The 17,500-nt window shown below is 41.4% G+C and overlaps 1 protein-coding gene across 2 annotated transcripts in view; it reads left to right on the top strand.

The window, feature by feature from the left end:
* Positions 1–17,500, top strand: part of LOC139559609 (XK-related protein 4-like) — a 97,230-nt gene that overhangs the window by 53,322 nt on the left and 26,408 nt on the right. For both annotated transcript variants that reach the window (XR_011671794.1, XM_071375755.1), the window contains exon 2: positions 16,942–17,141. Coding sequence is in view for 1 of the 2 variants with exons in the window: in XM_071375755.1 (XP_071231856.1) it covers positions 16,942–17,141 (200 nt within the window). In the remaining variant the exon portion in view is untranslated. The remainder of the gene's footprint in view (positions 1–16,941; positions 17,142–17,500) is intronic.

The following is a 17,500-nucleotide window of genomic DNA, read 5'->3' as shown; positions in this document are numbered from 1 at the left end:
ATTGTGTGACTTGCTTCAAGTGGCAGTGGATAGGATAGGATAGGATAGCCTGAACATTTAAAAGATGGTTTGGTGTCCCTAGTTTGAAGGGTTCAAGAGTTACTGTTGGTGGGTTATTTTATTCTATTTTATGCTAATTTATGTAGTTATAGTTAAAGTTTTCAAGAATTTGAAGTTAGGATAGCCTGAACATGTTGGTTTAGTGTATCTAGCTTGAAGCGTTCAAGAGTTACTGCTGGTGTGTTATTTTATGCAAATGTAGCATATATATATAGTTAAAGTTGATAAAAGTTTGTGTCCAGTATGAAGTTAGAGGTACTCTGTAGGTATCTGTAACAGATACCAATTGACTGCCAGCCATTGTGCTAATGCTAGTTAGCATTGGCTCGCGAAACTACCTCTAACTTCCTTAATACTGGACACTGAGTATTAAAAATGGTATCCAAGAGTTAATTTGACTGGGGAAGTAGATAAAGGGCCTCATTGCCAAAATCCAGAAGAATCCCTTTAAAGTTTGAAAACGTTTCTATCTTAAACAGTGTAAGAGGAGTCGCGTTGTAAAGAATAATAATGACTAGAAGTCAGAAATCATTTTCACAATATCTAGTGTGGCTGCATTAATAACGAAATAGTTGTTTATTGTGTCACAGCAAATGCAAATCTCTCAGAAATATACAGTGAGCTCCAAAAGTATTGAGACAGTGACACATTTTTGGTTGTTTTGGCTCTGTACTCTAGCACTTTGGATTTGAAATGATACAGTGTCTATGAGATTAAGGTGCGGACTATCAGCTTTAATTGGAGGGTATTTTCATCCATATCGGGTGGACCGTTTAGAAATTACAGCACTTTTTATACACAGTCCCCCCTTTTAGGGGACAATAAGTATTTTGACAAATTCACTTATGTGTATTAAAGTAGTCAAAAGTGTAGTACATGGTCCCATATTCCTAGCGCGCAATTATTACATCAAGCTTGTGACTCTACAATCCGTAATCATGGATGTAGGAGCTAACAGACCTTTTTAGGAGTGTCTTAGGAAACCCTACTGATTTGAAATACGTTGATCCAAAGTTCTGAGCTGGTAGAGCTATCAGAGCTTGGTCTCCTCTGATCCTGTGAGTTGGCATGCACGGTCTGTGAGGATGCTTCCCTGTCCTGCACGCTTCAGGCCTGCATGCAGATGGACTAGCCTTTAGCCTCACAAAGTCAGTCGGTCAGTCACATAGTCCTGTGTGGTGCCTGTCATAATCACTTTCTCAGGCTGGTGCAATTTGGACAACGTTTGTTATAAGAACAACTTGGGGCATAAGCCCTGTCTGTGCTCTAGCTCAGCCCTTCCCTCTAACATAGATGCAAGTCTATTTTGTGTGTATTCACCTCTTTGAATGAGTGTGTATATTATGTGTTTCTACACAGGCAGGCATGTTGTGTGTACAGTATACAGTAAACTATGGGCCCATCCACAGGCATTGTTGATCTATGCACGTCTCTTGAGCCACTCTTCAGACTGGCATTGGCTGAGCTGTAGAAATAATCCCATTTCAGGGAAGGATGCACAACAACATCTGCCTAATCCCATTTAAAATGGTGATTATCACCACACCATGCAAAGCCCTGGCTCTCCACTGCAGTATTAACATCATCCAGAGGCCAGTTACCCATCCAGTTAAACATCCACAACCAGCTCTGCGCATACTGGGGGGCTTGGTGCTGTGGATGATATGAAATAGGTAGTTAGTTACCATGAGGGGGAGATGTTTTCAAAGGAAATTAGTCATAAGCAAACAAATGATCCTACTGACATCCACGGATTCAGTACTGCAGTATTATTGGCTTTTATGGTATTGCACAGTATTTCATCATGGTAGTATCCTGGTTCAATCTGGAAGATTAGCTTTGTTTTTTATCAGGCGAGAACATGTGTGGTAATCTGGGAAGATGATCTCTGGGTTAGCTTTGACAATGTGGAGGAGCAGTGAGTGAGTGAGGAGGGATAGTGTCCTGTCTGTCTTCATGACCGTGTTAGGGTGGTGGGATGGGGTGCATCATTATGTGGTTCAGGGCCTGGAGCCCATTCAGTGAGAAAGTCAGGCAGGAAGATCCCACTGAGACTCTGCTGCTTCCCCAATGCAGACCTGGACCTGGACCAGCACACACACACACCTGCCTATCCACTGACCTGAAGACAGAGACAGACCTCAAGCCCATGAAGGGATGGGATCTGCTGCTGTGTTTATTGCTGCTGTTATTTGTGTGTGCTTTTTATGTCCAGCTCTTGGGCAATAAGTGAAGTCAAGATATTTGAAGCATTCCTCTTTTGATTGATCAATCTTGAATAGGTCATTTGATCATTGACAGGGCAGGAGGGAAGTATCCTTGTGGTTTGCATAATACTTTACCACTATCATAATCATGCTTGTCTGTATATTTGTAGAGCTTACATGCCAGCAGACATTGTTATACTAAAGTCTAATTCAGTGCATTCGGGAAAGCATTCAGACCCCTTGACTTTTTCCACATTTTGTTACGTGTAGATTCCACACCAATCTACACACAATACCCCATAACGACGAAGCGAAAACACCTTTTTGCAAATGTATTACAAATAAAAAACAAAAATATCTTATTTACGTAACTATTCAGACCTTTTGCTATGAGACTCGAATTTGAACTCCATTGCATCCTGTTTCCATTGATCATCCTAGAGATGTTTCTACAACTTGATTGGAGTCCACCTGTGGTAAATTCAATTGATTGGACATGATTTGGAAAGGCACACGCCTGTCTATATAAGGTCCCACAGTTGACAGTGCATGTCAGAGCAAAAACCAAGCCATGAGCCTCCGAGACAAGATTGTGTCAAGGCACAGATCTGGGGAAGGGTACCAAAACATTTCTGCAGCATTGAAGGTCCCCACAAACATAGTGGCCTCCATCATTCTTAAATTGAAGAAGTTTGGAACCACCAAGACTCTTCCCTAGAGCTGGCCGCCCGGTCAAACTGAGCAATCGGGGGAGAAGGGCTTTGGTCAGGCAGGTGACCAAGAACCCGAGATCTTGGTCACCTGCTCTAGAGTTCCTCTGTAGAGATGGGAAAACCTTCCAGAAGGACAACCATCTCAGCAGCACTACACTAATCAGGCCTTTATGGTCGTGGCCAGACGGAAGCCACTCCTCAGTAAAAGGTACATGACAGCCTGCTTGTAATTTGCCAAAAGGCACCTAAAGACTCTCAGACCATAAGAAACAAGATTCTCTGGTCTGATGAAACCAAGATTGAATTCTTTGGCCAGAATGCACATTTTTGGAGGAAACCTGGCACCATCCCTACGGTGAAGCATGGTGGTGGCAGCATCATGCCGTGGGGATGTTTTTCAGCGGCAGGGACTCGGAGACTAGTCAGGATTGAGGCAAAGATGAACGGAGCAAAGTACAGTGCTGAAAATCTGCACCAGAGCGCTCAGGACCTCAGACTGGGGCGAAGGTTCACCTTCCAACAGGACAACAACCCTAAGCACACAGCTAAGACAATGCCTGAGTGGCTTCGGGACAAGTCTCTGAATGTCCTTCAGTGACCCAGCCAGATCCCGGACTTGAACCCCATCGAACATTTCTGGAGAGACCTGAAAATAGCTGAGCAGCAACTCTCCCCATCCAACCTGACAGAGCTTGAGAGGATCTGCAGAGAAGAATGAGAGAAACTCCCCAAATGCAGGTGTGCCAAGCTTGCAGCGTCATACCCAAGAAGACTCAGGGCTGTATCTCTGCTAAAGGTGCTTCAACAAAGTACTAAGTAAAGAGTCTGAATACTTATGTAAATGTGATATTTCAGTTTTTTACACTACCGGTCAAAGGTTTTAGAACACCTACTCATTCAAGGGTTTTTATTTGGTGTTCAACACCATAGTGCCCTCAAAGCTCATCAATAAACTAAGGACTCTGGGATAAACACCTCTCTCTGAAACTGGATCCTGGACCTGATGGGCCGCTCCTAGATGGTAAGGGTAGATAACAACACATCCGCCACGCTGATCCTCAACATGGGGGCCCCTCAGGGGTGCGTGCTCAGTCCCCTCCTGTACTCCCTGTTCACTCATGACTGCACGGCCAGACATGACTGCAACACCATCATTAAGTTTGGCGATGACACAACAGTGGTAGGCCCGATCACCGACAATGACAAGACAGCCTACAAGGAGGTGGTCAGAGACCTGGCCGTGTGGTGCCAGGACAACAACCTCTCCCTCAGCGTGATCAAGACAAATGAGATGATTGTGGACTACAGGAAAAGGAGGACCGAGCACGCCCCCATTCTCACGATGGGGCTGTTGTGGAGCAGGTTGAGAGCTTCAGGTTCCTTGGTGTCCACATTACCAACAAACTAACATGGTCCAAGCACACCAAGACAGTCGTGAAGAGGGCACGACAAAACCTCAGGAGACTGAAAAGATTTGGCATGGGTCCTCAGATCCTCAAAAGTTTCTACAGCTGCACCATCGAGAGCATACTGACTGGTTGCATCACTGCCTGGTATGGTAACTGCTCGGCCTCCGACCGCAAGACACTACAGAGTGTGTACGGCCTAGTACATCACTGGGGCCAAGCTTCCTGCCATCTAGGACCTCTATACCAGGCGGTGTCAGAGAAAGGCCCTATAAATTGTCAATGACTCCAGACACCCTAGTCATAGACTGTTCTCTCTACTGCCGCACGGCAAACGGTACCGGAGCGCCAAGTCTAGGTCCAAGAGGCTTCTAAACAGCTTCTACCCCCAAGCCATAAGACTGCTGAACATCTAATCAAATGGCTACCCAGACTATTTGCATTTCCCACCCCCTTTTATGCCGCTGCTACTCTGTTATTATCTATGCATATCTATGCATAGTCACTTTAATAACTCTACCTACATGTACATATTACCTCGACTAACCGGTGCCCCCGCACATTGACTCTGTACCGGTACCCCCTGTATATAGTGTCGCTATTGTTATTTTACTGCTGCTCTTTAATTACTTGTTCCTTTTATTTCTTATTCTTATTAATATTTTTTAAACTGCATTGTTGGTTAGGGGCCTGTAAGTAAGCATTTCACTGTAAGGTCTACACCTGTCTACACGCATGTGACTAATACAATTTGATTTGATTTGATTCTTTATTTTTGCTATTTTGTACAGTGTAGAATAATAGTGAAGACATCAAAACTATGAAATAACACACATGGAATCATGTAGTAACCAGAAAAGTGTTAAACAAATCAAAATATATTTTATATTTGAGATTCTTCAAATAGCCACCCTTTGCCTTGATGACAGCTTTGCACATTCTAGGCATTCTCTCAACCAGCTTCATGAGGTAGTCACCTGAGTGCATTTCAATTAACAGGTGTGCCTTGTTGAAAGTTAATTTGTGGAATTTCTTTCCTTAATGCGTTTGAGTCAATCAGTTGTGTTGTGACAAGGTAGGGGTGGTATACAGAAGATATTTCTATTTGGTAAAAGACGAAGTCCATATTATTGCAAAAACATCTCAAATAAGCAAAGAGATGACAGTCCATCATTACTTTAAGACATGAAGGTCAGTGAATACAGAGAATTTCAAGAACTTTGAAAGTTTCTTCAAGTGTAGTCGCAAAAACCATCAAGCGCTATGATGAAACTGGCTCTCATGAGGACCGCCACAGACCCAGAGTTACATCTGCTGCAGAGGATAAGTTCATTAGAGTTACCAGCCTCAGAAATTGCAGCCCAAATAAATGCTTCACAGAGTTCAAGTAACAGACACATCTTAACATCAACTGTTCAGAGGAGACTGTGTGAATCAGGCCTTCATGGTCGAGTTGCTGCAAAGAAACCACTACTAAAGGACACCAATATAGAAGAAGAGACTTGCTTGGACCAAGAAACAAGTGCAATGGACATTAGACCGGTGGAAATTTGTCCTTTGGTCTGGAGTCCAAATTGGACATTTTTGGTTCCAACCGCCGTGTCTTTGTGAGCCACAGGTGTGGGTGAACGGATGATCTCTGCATGTGTATTTTCCACCGTAAAGCATGGAGGAGGTTGTGTGATGGTGCTTTGCAGGTGACACTGTCTGTGATTTATTTAGAATTCAAGGCACATTTAACCAGCATGGCTACCACAGCATTCTGCAGCGATACGCCATCCCATTTGGTTTGCGCTTTGTGGGACTATCATTTGTTTTTCAACAGGACAATGACCCAGCACACCTCCAGACTGTGTAAGGTCTATTTTACCAAGAAGGAGAGGGATGGAGGCGGCAGGTAGCCTAGTGGTTAGAGCATTGGGCCAGTATCTGAAAGGTTGGTAGATTGAATCCCCGAGCTGACAAGGTAAAAATCTGTTGTTCTGCCCCGGAACTAGGCAGTTAACCCACTGTTCCTAGGTCGTCATTGTAAATAAGCATGTGTTCTTAACTGACTTGCCTAGTTAAATAAAGGTTAAATAAATTTAAAAAATGGAGTGCTGCATCAGATGACCTAGCCTCCACAATTACCCGGCCTCAACCCAATTGAGGTGGTTGGGGAAGAGTTGGACCACAGAGTGAAGGAAAAGCAGCCAACAAGTGCTCAGCATATGTGGGAACTCCTTCAAGACGGTTGGAAAAGCATTCCAGATGAAGCTGGTTGAGAGAATGCCAAGAGTGTGCAAAGCTGTCATCAAGGGAAAGGGTGACTACTTTGCAGGATCTCCAATCTAAATTATATTTTGATTTGTTTAACACCTTTTTGGTTAGTACATGATTCCATATGTGTTATTTCATAGTTTTGATGTCTTCACTATTATTTTACAATGTAGAAAATAGGAAAAAAATTAAGAAAAAGCGTTGAATGAGTATGTGTTCTAAAACTTTTGACCTTTAGTGTATTTTTATACATTTGCAAAAATGTATAAAAACCTGTTTTTGTCTGGATGTAACGTAACAACATTTTGAAAGTCAAATGGTCTGAATACTTTACGAATGCACTGTATGTCTGCAGATGTCACGTCCTGACCTTAGAGATCCTTTTTATGTCTCTATTTTGGTTTGGTCAGGGTGTGAGTTGGGGTGGGTATTCTATGTTCTATGTTCTATGTTTTGTAGTTCTATCTTTTGGCCGGGTAGGGTTCTCAATCAGGGACAGCTGTCTATCATTGTCTCTGATTGAGAACCATACTTAGGTAGCCCCTTTTCCCACCTGTGTTTGTGGGAAGTTGACTTTGTTTAGGGCACATAGCCTTTAGCTTCAAGGTATGTTTTTGTAGTGTTTATTGTTTTGTTCGGCGTCATTTTTATTAATAAAAGGAAAATGTACGTTCACCATGCTGCACCTTGGTCCTCTTCTTTTCATGGCCGTGACAGCAAAGGTCTAACACAGCTAAATTGAAACTGCTTTGTTTGACCCAAAGATACAATTTAGTAAACGGCTCAGTAAAAAAAGTGTATAATTTCCGTGCACATTTCGACATATCTAAAAATAGGTCAGGATTCCAAATCATGAACATTTATTCTGACACTTCTAAAACACTCACTTAATGCAAGTTAGAGGCATACATGCAAGAGTAACAGATGTTTGTAAGGATTCGTTATGACACAGAGGTTCTCTTCTCTGTAATAAGAACGTTTGTGAAAGAAGCTTTTTAGTTATTCTATAAAATAATTGTCTAAAGGACAAAAGAGTTTAGATGCTTGGTTTGTACCTAAAGCAATGGTTGGAACACTTGTTTTATAGCTTATTTAAAACACAACACTACATCTTTTGATGGGGTTTTATAGAGCAAGTGCTCCAATTAGAGAGACCCCAAAGCAAGTATTATGGTAGTAAATTGGCATCGTCATAAATTGGCTGTCCTTGCTGTACTGTAGTACAGGCCAGTGGTTATGATGAGTGACTTCCTAAAGGGAGAGGCAGGTAGTTCTTGAGGGGAAAAGGGCCTCTTTCCTCCTTCTCAGGAAATCAATGGAGGAAATGAACTAGCATGATGATGTCCCCTAGATTTCACCTTCTATTGAGAGACAAAGAAGTGCTCAATTTGCATGTATCTGGATTCATCATGGGTAAACTTGGTGGCAATATGTTTCATGAGTTTAGAGTTTAGAGATTATAAAATACTGTAGTCTTGTTGTGAGGAATGATGTGATACTCAGGAATGAAATATAATCCGTTAGTTTACATCATTGTACAAACATCAAAATAAAATCATTAGCTCAAAAACCATCCTAGGGAATATTTTCACTCAGTACTACAACCATTGTAAACAAAGATTTATGGTCGCTAAAGACTGACACGAAGCGTCTCAGTCTTGCCTAGTTAAATAAAGGTTAAATAATGAAATAAATAAAAATGTATGTCATAAAACAAGGGTCTGGAATGGATTTGCATGACCCATTTAGTGCAAGTCATTGTTGGTTCACGTCTCTGTTGCTTGTGAGTGCGAGTATGCTGCTTTGGTTGGCTGGGTGCCTTGGTGGGTCACGGGGATAATGTGTCTGTGTGAGGCCCCCAGAGACACCCTGTGAATGGTTAATCTGGCACTATGGCTGGGGCCGGCAGGGTCGTATACATTAGGGAACAGTTTAGAAAAAGTTTTTAAAACGTTCTTCAATCAAAAACTGAAAACAAGCATTTTTTATTGGACAAGTTCAGGTTGTCCCTTCTTGTTTCAGTACTTCTATCTTCCATTTGTTGCCAAATGAATACAACGCAGGTGCCAGTAGGCAGGGCCTCTGTTGGAAACTATTTCCAGGCCCTACAGTAACTGCTTCCTGAAAAAACAGTCAGTGTAACAATTCACAGTCTGGCTACATTTCAAATGGGCCATATTCAGTCATTGACCTTTAGCAATGACAGTCAACCTAGTCAGAATTGTTTTATTATAGATCAAATTTTCCTAAGCATCCTGTCTTCGGGGCTCTGTTTTGAAATGGGAAATGGGGTTCTTAGAAACCTCTGAAGTGTAGTTACCATAGTGATCCTTAGCTGACCCCGGAGACTTTAAGACAAAAACAGAGTCACAGAAAGTTGAACTCAACTCGCAAACCTTGAATTCATATCAATGAAATGCATAATGCTCACTGTTTGTATTTGGTTTTTACTAGAGGAACATAAACACGGGATGTTCACAGGTGAGATGTTGTGATAAGTACAAATCGATAAACAAAATATACAGTTGAAGTCGGAAGTTTACATAAACTTAGGTTGGAGTCATTAAACTCGTTTTTCAACAACTCCACAAATTTCTTGTAAACAAGCTATAGTTTTGGCTAGTCGCATCTACTTTGTGCAACAGAATGCATTTAGCAGTAAGAGGCTGCCTGCTGTTGTGTTGTGTTATCCTGTGTGTTAGGTATGCCTAAGGATGCACCTGGAATTGGTGTGAATTATGTAGTGCTTTTGCAGTTGATCCTGTGAATACTGACAGAGTGTGGCAAGAAACAAACACAGAGAGAGTGATGTGATTGTTAAGCAAATTTAATCATGTTTTTGATAAACACTACCGTTCAAAAGTTTGGGGTCACTTAGAATTGTCCTTGTTTTTGAAAGAAAAGCAAATTTTTTGTCCATTAAAATAACATCAAATTGATCAGAAATACAGTGTAGACATTGTTAATGTTGTAACTGACTATTGTAGCTGAAAACGACTGATTGTTAATGGAATATCTACAGTTGAAGTCAGAAGTTTACATACACTTAGGTTGGAGTCATTAAAACTCGTTTTTCAACCGATCCACAAATGTCTTGTTAACAAGCTATAGTTTTGGCAAGTCGGTTAGGACACCTACTTTGTGCATGACAGAAGTAATTTTTCCAACAATTGTTTACAGACAGATTATTTCACTTATAATTCACTGTATCACAATTCCAGTGGGTCAGCAGTTTACATACACTAAGTTGACTGTGCCTTTAAACAGCTTGGAAAATTCCAGAAAATTATGTCATGGCTTTAGAAGCTTCTGTTAGGCTAATTGACATAATTTGAGTCAATTGGAGGTGTACCTGTGGATGTATTTCAAGGCCTACCTTCAAACTCAGTGTCTCTTTTGCTTGACATCATGGGAAAATCAAAAGAAATCAGCCAAGACCTCAGAAAAAAAATGGTAGTGCTCCACAAGTCTGGTTCATCCTTGGGAGAAATTTCCAAACACCTGAAGGTACCTTGTTCATCTGTACAAACAATAGTACGCAAGTATAAACACCATAGGACCACGCAGCCGTCATACCGCTCAGGAAGGAGACGCGTTCTGTCTCCTAGAGATTAACGCACTTTGGTGCGAAAGGTGCAAATCAATTCCAGAACAACAGTAAAAGACCTTGTGAAGATGCTGGAGGAAACAGGTACAAAAGTATATATATCCACAGTAAAACAAGTCCTATATCGACATAACCTGAAAGGCCGCTCAGCAAGGAAGAAGCCACTGCTCCAAAACCTCCATAAAAAAGCCAGACTATGGTTTTCAACTGCACATGGGGACAAAGATCGTACTTTTTGGAGAAATGTCCTTCGGTCTGATGAAACAAAAATAGAACTGTTTGGCCATAATGACCATTGTAATGTTTGGAAGCCGAAGAACACCATCCCAACCGTGAAGCACGGGGTGGCAGCATCATGTTGTGGGGGTGCTTTGCTGAAGGAGGGACTGGTGCACTTCACGAAATAGATGGCATCATGAGGCAGGAAAATGATGTGGATATATTGAAGCAACATCTCAAGACATCAGTCAGGAGGTTAAAGCTTGGTCGCAAATGGGTCTTCCAAATGGACAATGACCCCAAGTATACTTCCAAAGTTGTGGCAAAATGGCTTAGGACAACAATGTCAAGGTATTGGAGTGGCCATCACAAATCCCTGACCTCAATCCTATAGAACATTTGTGGGCAGAACTGAAAAAGCGTGTGCGAGCAAGGAGGCCTACAACCTGACTCAGTTACACCAGCTCTGTCAGGAGGAATGGGCCAAAATTAACCCAACTTATTGTGGGAAGCTTGTGGAAGGCTACCCGAAACATTTGACCCAAGTTAAACAATTTAAAGGCAATGCTACCAAATACTAATTGAGTGTGTGTAAACTTCTGACTCACTGGGAATGTGATGAAAGAAATAAAAGCTGAAATAAATCATTCTCTACTATTGTTCTGACATTTCACATTCTTAAAATAAAGTGGTGATCCTAACTGACCTAAGACAGGGAATTTATACTGGGATTAAACGTCAGGAATTGTGAAAAACTGAGTTTAAATGTATTTGGCTAAAGTGTATGTAAACCTCCGACTTCAACTGTAAGTATTCAAACACAGTCCTTTCAAATTGGTGTTGTATATAAATCCCCACAGTGGCGGTGTCATACCCATAAAACCTAGCGATGAAACAGGGAAATGGTTCCAATCATTTTTCTATCATTCATTTTTTCCATAGGTTATTTTAGAAACACTTAAAACAAGGGCTGTGTTTCGTGTAGGCTTACACTGGCGTGATGTTTTGATAAGTATGTACATATGTTTTGGACAATGTCACGCTCTGACCTTAGAGAGCATTTTATTTCTCTATTTGGTTAGGTCAGGGTGTGATTTGGGTGGGCATTCTAGTTTGTCTATTTCTTTGTTGGCCGGGTATGGTTCCCAATCAGAGGCAGCTGTCTGTCGTTGTCTCTGATTGGGGATCATACTTAGGCAGCCCTTTTTCCCACCTTCAGTTGTGGGATCTTGTTTCTGTGTAGTTGCTTTCTGCACTGCATATAGCTTTACGTTCGCTTTGTATGTGTCATTTAAAATAAAAGTATAATATGCGCATACCACGCTGCACCTTGGTCTTTATCTAACAACGAGCGTAACTGTCACGTTCTGACCATAGTTCTTTTATGTTTTCGTTGTTTTAGTGTTGGTCAGGACGTGAGCTGAGTGGGCATTCTATGTTGTGTGTCTAGTTTTCCTATTTCTGTGTTTGGCCTGATATGGTTCTCAATCAGAGGCAGGTGTTTTGTGTTGTCTCTGATTGGGAACCATATTTAGGTAGCCTGTTTTGTGTTGGGTTTTGTGGGTGGTTGTCTTCTGTCTTTGTGTTCTATGCACCAGATAGGACTGTTTCGGTTTTGCCACATTTGTTATTTTGTATTTTGTAGTGTTCACGGTTTTGTCGTTATTAAACATGATGAACACTAACTACGCTGCGTCTTGGTCCGATCCCTGCTACACCTCCTCTTCAGACGAAGAGGAGGAAATCTGCCGTTACAGTAACAGACAAGGTGACTTTTATCACCATATTCGGCTCTATTTACTCTGAGATTCCAAAATGCTAATTTGCATCAGACATCATGCAAACTACAAATCCTTGCATGCTCCCGTCATCTCTAGCTGACACCATTACCAACAGCTATTGTGTCAATTTAAAGCTTGCACAAGACAGTTCACATAATTGTCCATTTAAAGATATGTAGTTAATGTTTTCATGACTACATTTAGCTAACATTAGATAGTTGATCCAGATATTCTTACCTTTGCCTCGATTCAGCAGTCTCGTCAAGATCATCATGGCATTTGTAGTTCTTTATGATAGCCACATTAGCAGCTAATTAGCATTTCATTTTTGGAGGGTAATTATATGGCGATTATATGGTGATAAGAGTCACCTTTACACGGTTATCAGAACATCAAACCAGGGTAAGCCTACACAAAACACAGCCCTTATTTTAAGTGTTTCTAAAATCCCCTATGGGAAAAATGAATGGTGGAAAAACGATTGGAACCGTTTCCCTGTTAGACCGCTAGGTTTTATGGGTATTATGACTCATACTGTGGTACTCTATAATACACATTTACAGATGTAGGATCTTAACAACAGGGTGATCAAATGAAGATCCATCCTACATCTGTAATGAGGCACTTATAGAACATTATTTGTGACAAAATGTGCGTAATATCAGTGCTCTTGATTTAGAGACGTACCAGAAATGATAGAGTGCAAATATGCAGAGTGCAGAATGGGCACCAAAACACAGACTAATTAGTCGCGAAGTTGGCATCCCCTCAACATATTCTCATGTGATGGAGTAGTAGATGCAGTACTGAAATTGCCCCAGGATGAGACGGTAGATTCTGGGGGGTTATGTTTGGAACGTTGCCCAGACTACCAGTGGAGCATAATATTTTGTGTATGTGTGTGAGAATTTAAATTAATAGATTGGTGTAGATGTAGTCAATAGCTCATATTCATTCTGAACCTCTCTCTTTAGCTTTAAAAATGTATGTTTGAGAAAAAAGGTCTTTCAAGCCATTTTGTTTAAATAGTTAATTAGCTGGGAATAGCTAGCAGATTAGAGTGGACTCCATCCACTCAAGGGCTGAGTCCGAAATGGCACCCTATTCCCTATATAATGCACTACTTTTTACCAGAACCTTATGGGTAGCCTAGAACAAGCGAACGGATAGCTGGTTTCTGTCCGGGGGGGGAGAGATGGAGGGAGAGAAGGGCCAATGCAGAGGTTAACTCATCTTAAGTGCCATTTGAGACATTCTTACCGTGTAACAATTAAGTCCACTTTTAGAAAACAATTGGTCTTTATTCTTTCATTTATTTATTCATTTGCAATGACAGGTTAAATGTACATGTACACTACCATTCAAAGGTTTTGTGGGTTTTTGAAACCCGCAAAACACCAGTCTCAACATCAACAGTGAAGAGGCGACTCCGGGATGCTGGCCTTCTAGGCAGAGTTGCAAAGAGAAAAACATATCTCAGACTGGCAAATAAAAAGAAAAGATTAAGATGGTCAAAAGAACACAGACACTGGACAGAGGAACTCGAAGGCCAGCATCCCGGAGTTGCCTCTTCACTGTTGACGTTGAGACTGGTGTTTTGCAGGTACTATTTAATGAAGCTGCCAGTTGAGGACTTGTGAGGCGTCTGTTTCTCAAACTAGACACTAATGTACTTGTCCTCTTGCTCAGTTGTGCACCGGAGCCTCCCACTCCTCTTTTTATTCTGGTTAGAGACAGTTTGCGTGTTCTGTGAAGGGAGTAGTACACAGCGTTGTACAAGATCTTCAGTTTCTTGGCAGACGTCCACAAGTCTGGTTCATCCTTGGGAGCAATGGAATAGCCCTCATTTCTCAGAACAAGAATAGACTGACGAGTTTCAGAAGAAAGTTCTTTGTTTCTGGCCATTTTGAGCCTGTGATCGAACCCACAAATGCTGATGATCCAGATACTCAACTAGTCTAAAGATGGCCAGTTTTATTGCTTCTTTAATCAGCACCACTGTTTTCAGCTGTGCTAACATAATTGCAAAAGGGTTTTCTAATGATCAATTAGCCTTTTAAAATGATCAACTTGGATTAGCTAACACAACGTGCCATTGGAACACAGGAGTGAAGGTTGCTGATGATGGGCCTATGTACATTTCAAGTCGGAATTTTACATACTCCTTAGCCAAATACATTTAAACTCAGTTTTTCACAATTCCTGACATTTAATTCCAGTAAAAATCCCCTGCCTTAGATCAGTTAGGATCACCACTTTATTTTAAGAATGTGAAATGTCAGAATAATAGTAGAGAGAATTATTTATTTCACCTTTTATTTCTTTCATCACATTCCCAGTGGGTCAGAAGTTTACATACACTCAATTAGTATTTGGTAGCATTGCCTTTAAATTGTTTAACTTGGGTCAAACGTTTCGGGTAGCCTTCCACAAGCTTCCCACAATAAGTTGGGTGAATCTTGGCCCATTCCTCCTGACAGAGCTGGTGTAACTGAGTCAGGTTGTAGGCCTCCTTGCTCGCACACGCTTTTTCAGTTCTGCCCTCAAATGTTCTGTAGGATTGAGGTCAGGGCTTTGTGATGACCACTCCAATACCTTGACTTTGTTGTCCTTAAGCCATTTTGCCACAACTTTGGAAGTATGCTTGGGGTCATTGTCCATTTGGAAGACCCATTTGCGACCAAGCTTTAACCTCCTGACTGATGTCTTGAGATGTTTCTTCAATATATCCACATAATTGTCCTACCTCATGATGCCATCTATTTTGTGAAGGTCACCAGTCCCTCCTGCAGCAAAGCACCCCCACAACAGGATGCTGCCACCCCCGTGCTTCACGGTTGGGATGGTGTTCTTCGGCTTGCAAGCCTCCACCTTTTTCCTCCAGACATAACAATGGTCATTATGGCCAAACAGTTCTATTTTTGTTTCATCAGACCAGAGGACATTTCTCCAAAAAGTATTCTGGCTTTTTTATGGCGTACTATTGTTTGTAAAGATGAACGTGGTACCTTCAGGCATTTGGAAATTGCTCCCAAGGATGAACCAGACTTGTGGAGGTCTACAATTGTTTTTCTGAGGTCTTGGCTGATTTTTTTCGATTTTCCCATGATGTCAAGCAAAAGAGGCACTGAGTTTGAAGGTAGGCCTTGAAATACATCCACAGGTACACCTCCAATTGAGTCAAATGATGTCAATTAGCCTAACAGAAGCTTCTAAAGCCATGACATCATTTTCTGGAATTTTCCAAGCTGTTTAAAGGCACAGTCAACTTAGTGTATGTAAACTGCTGACCCACTGGAATTGTGATACAGTGAATTATAAGTGAAATAATCTGTCTGTAAACAATTGTTGGAAAAATTACTTGTGTCATGCACAAAGTAGGTGTCCTAACCAACTTGCCAAAACTATAGTTTGTTAACAAGAAATTTGTGGAGTGGTTGAAAAACGAGTTTTAATGACTCCAACCTAAGTGTATGTAAACTTCCGACTTCAACTGTAGATATTCCATTAAAAATCAGCCGTTTTCAGCTACAATAGTCAGTTACAACATTAACAATGTCTACACTGTATTTCTGATCATTTTGATGTTATTTTAATGGACCAAAAATGTGCTTTTCTTTCAAAAACAAGGACATTTCTAAGTGATCCCAAACTTTTGAACGGTAGTGTTTATCAAAAACATTAAATTTACTTAACAATCACATCACTGTCTCTGTGTTTGTTTCTTGCCACACTCTGTCAGTATTCACAGGATCAACTACAAAAGCACTACATAATTCACACCAATTCCATGTGCATCCTTAGGCATACCGAACACACAGTATAACACAACACAACAGCAGGCAGCCTCTTACATGCTGACCAGACCGGACACATCGCGTGCGCGAGCGTCGCAAAATAAATTTAGAAATCCATGTTTTCCAATTATTGGAAAACAATTAGATGCCGATCACCATATAAGTTCAAAGATGAAAAAGCCTGGAAGGAGGAGAGATGACTAGAAATGATTCGGTTGGCCGTTTTAAGACCCAATATTAGAAATGAATCCTGGTCAAATGAATTGTAGATAGAATTGTAAAAGAATGAAGAGAGATGAAAAGGGCTGCATGAAAACTCTAATATGATATGATTCTTTATATACTGTACGTGTATAAAACGCTAATATGATATGATTCTTTATATACTGTACGTGTATAAAACTCTAATATGATATGATTCTTTATATACTGTACATGTATAACCAAACAGGGGATTCTTAGCTGTTACGCCAAAAGATCCAAACTTTTTGACAAGGTCACTGCTGGTGCTTTTCGTCTAGACTTACCCCCACACCAGGGTGTCACCAGTGTTAATGTTAATGTACGCTCCAGTGTTCTTGTGTTTTCATCAGGAGTGTGACACGACAGAGGAGAATCAACAACATCTGCATCATCAAGACTGTTGTTTTGTAAGAAGGTGTTAAAGTCCACAGTTAGCCTTTGTTATGTAAATTGTGGCTGAAAAGTACACAGGGCCTTGCCTTGGCTCCAAGTCAAAGCTGGTCCACTGGAGTCATGGCCCAGTGAGACATGGGTGCCAGCCAGCGTAGATTGAAACAGAAAGGTTTGAGCCTATTAGTTAAAACACTGGGGTAAATCCTCGGTGGAACTGTAATTTGGCTCATGGATGTATTGTTTCCTTTTATTCCAGGTATTTCCATGCCATCTACCTGGGCATCCGGAGCCGGCGCAGTGGGGACCATGACCGCTGGAGGTTCTACTGGAGGATGGTGTACGAGTTCGCTGACGTCAGCATGCTGCACCTCCTGGCCACCTTCCTGGAGAGCGCTCCTCAGCTGGTCCTGCAGCTCTGCATCATCATCCAGACCCACAAACTGCAGGCCGTCCAAGGTACTGGCTGGAACCACACCCTGATTAATACTCTCCCTCTCACCCCATCTATCTGCCACTGTACACATACTGTAAATACACAGGCCATCCAACATACTTTCTGAAAACCCCACTTTCCAATACTCTCAATTTTCACTACTCCCGTTCACTATTCCCATTCACTATTCCCATTCTGTCTGTTGTAAAGCAGTCCCACTGCACTGTTAGGGTTTCACAGGTTGGGATGTATCGATTGCCACGGTTTAAAAGAACACCCCCACCCAGGTGTTATATTGTAAGCCAGGACTGTATGGAATACTTATTTGTCAGTGTAAACAGAAGCACATCAATGTAATGTCTGCTCTTGGAAATGCAGGCAT

The sequence above is a fragment of the Salvelinus alpinus genome, chromosome 30, assembly GCF_045679555.1.
Source record: "Salvelinus alpinus chromosome 30, SLU_Salpinus.1, whole genome shotgun sequence".
Taxonomy (NCBI): Eukaryota; Metazoa; Chordata; class Actinopteri; order Salmoniformes; family Salmonidae; genus Salvelinus; species Salvelinus alpinus.
This window is presented reverse-complemented; position numbering and strand designations above follow the sequence as displayed.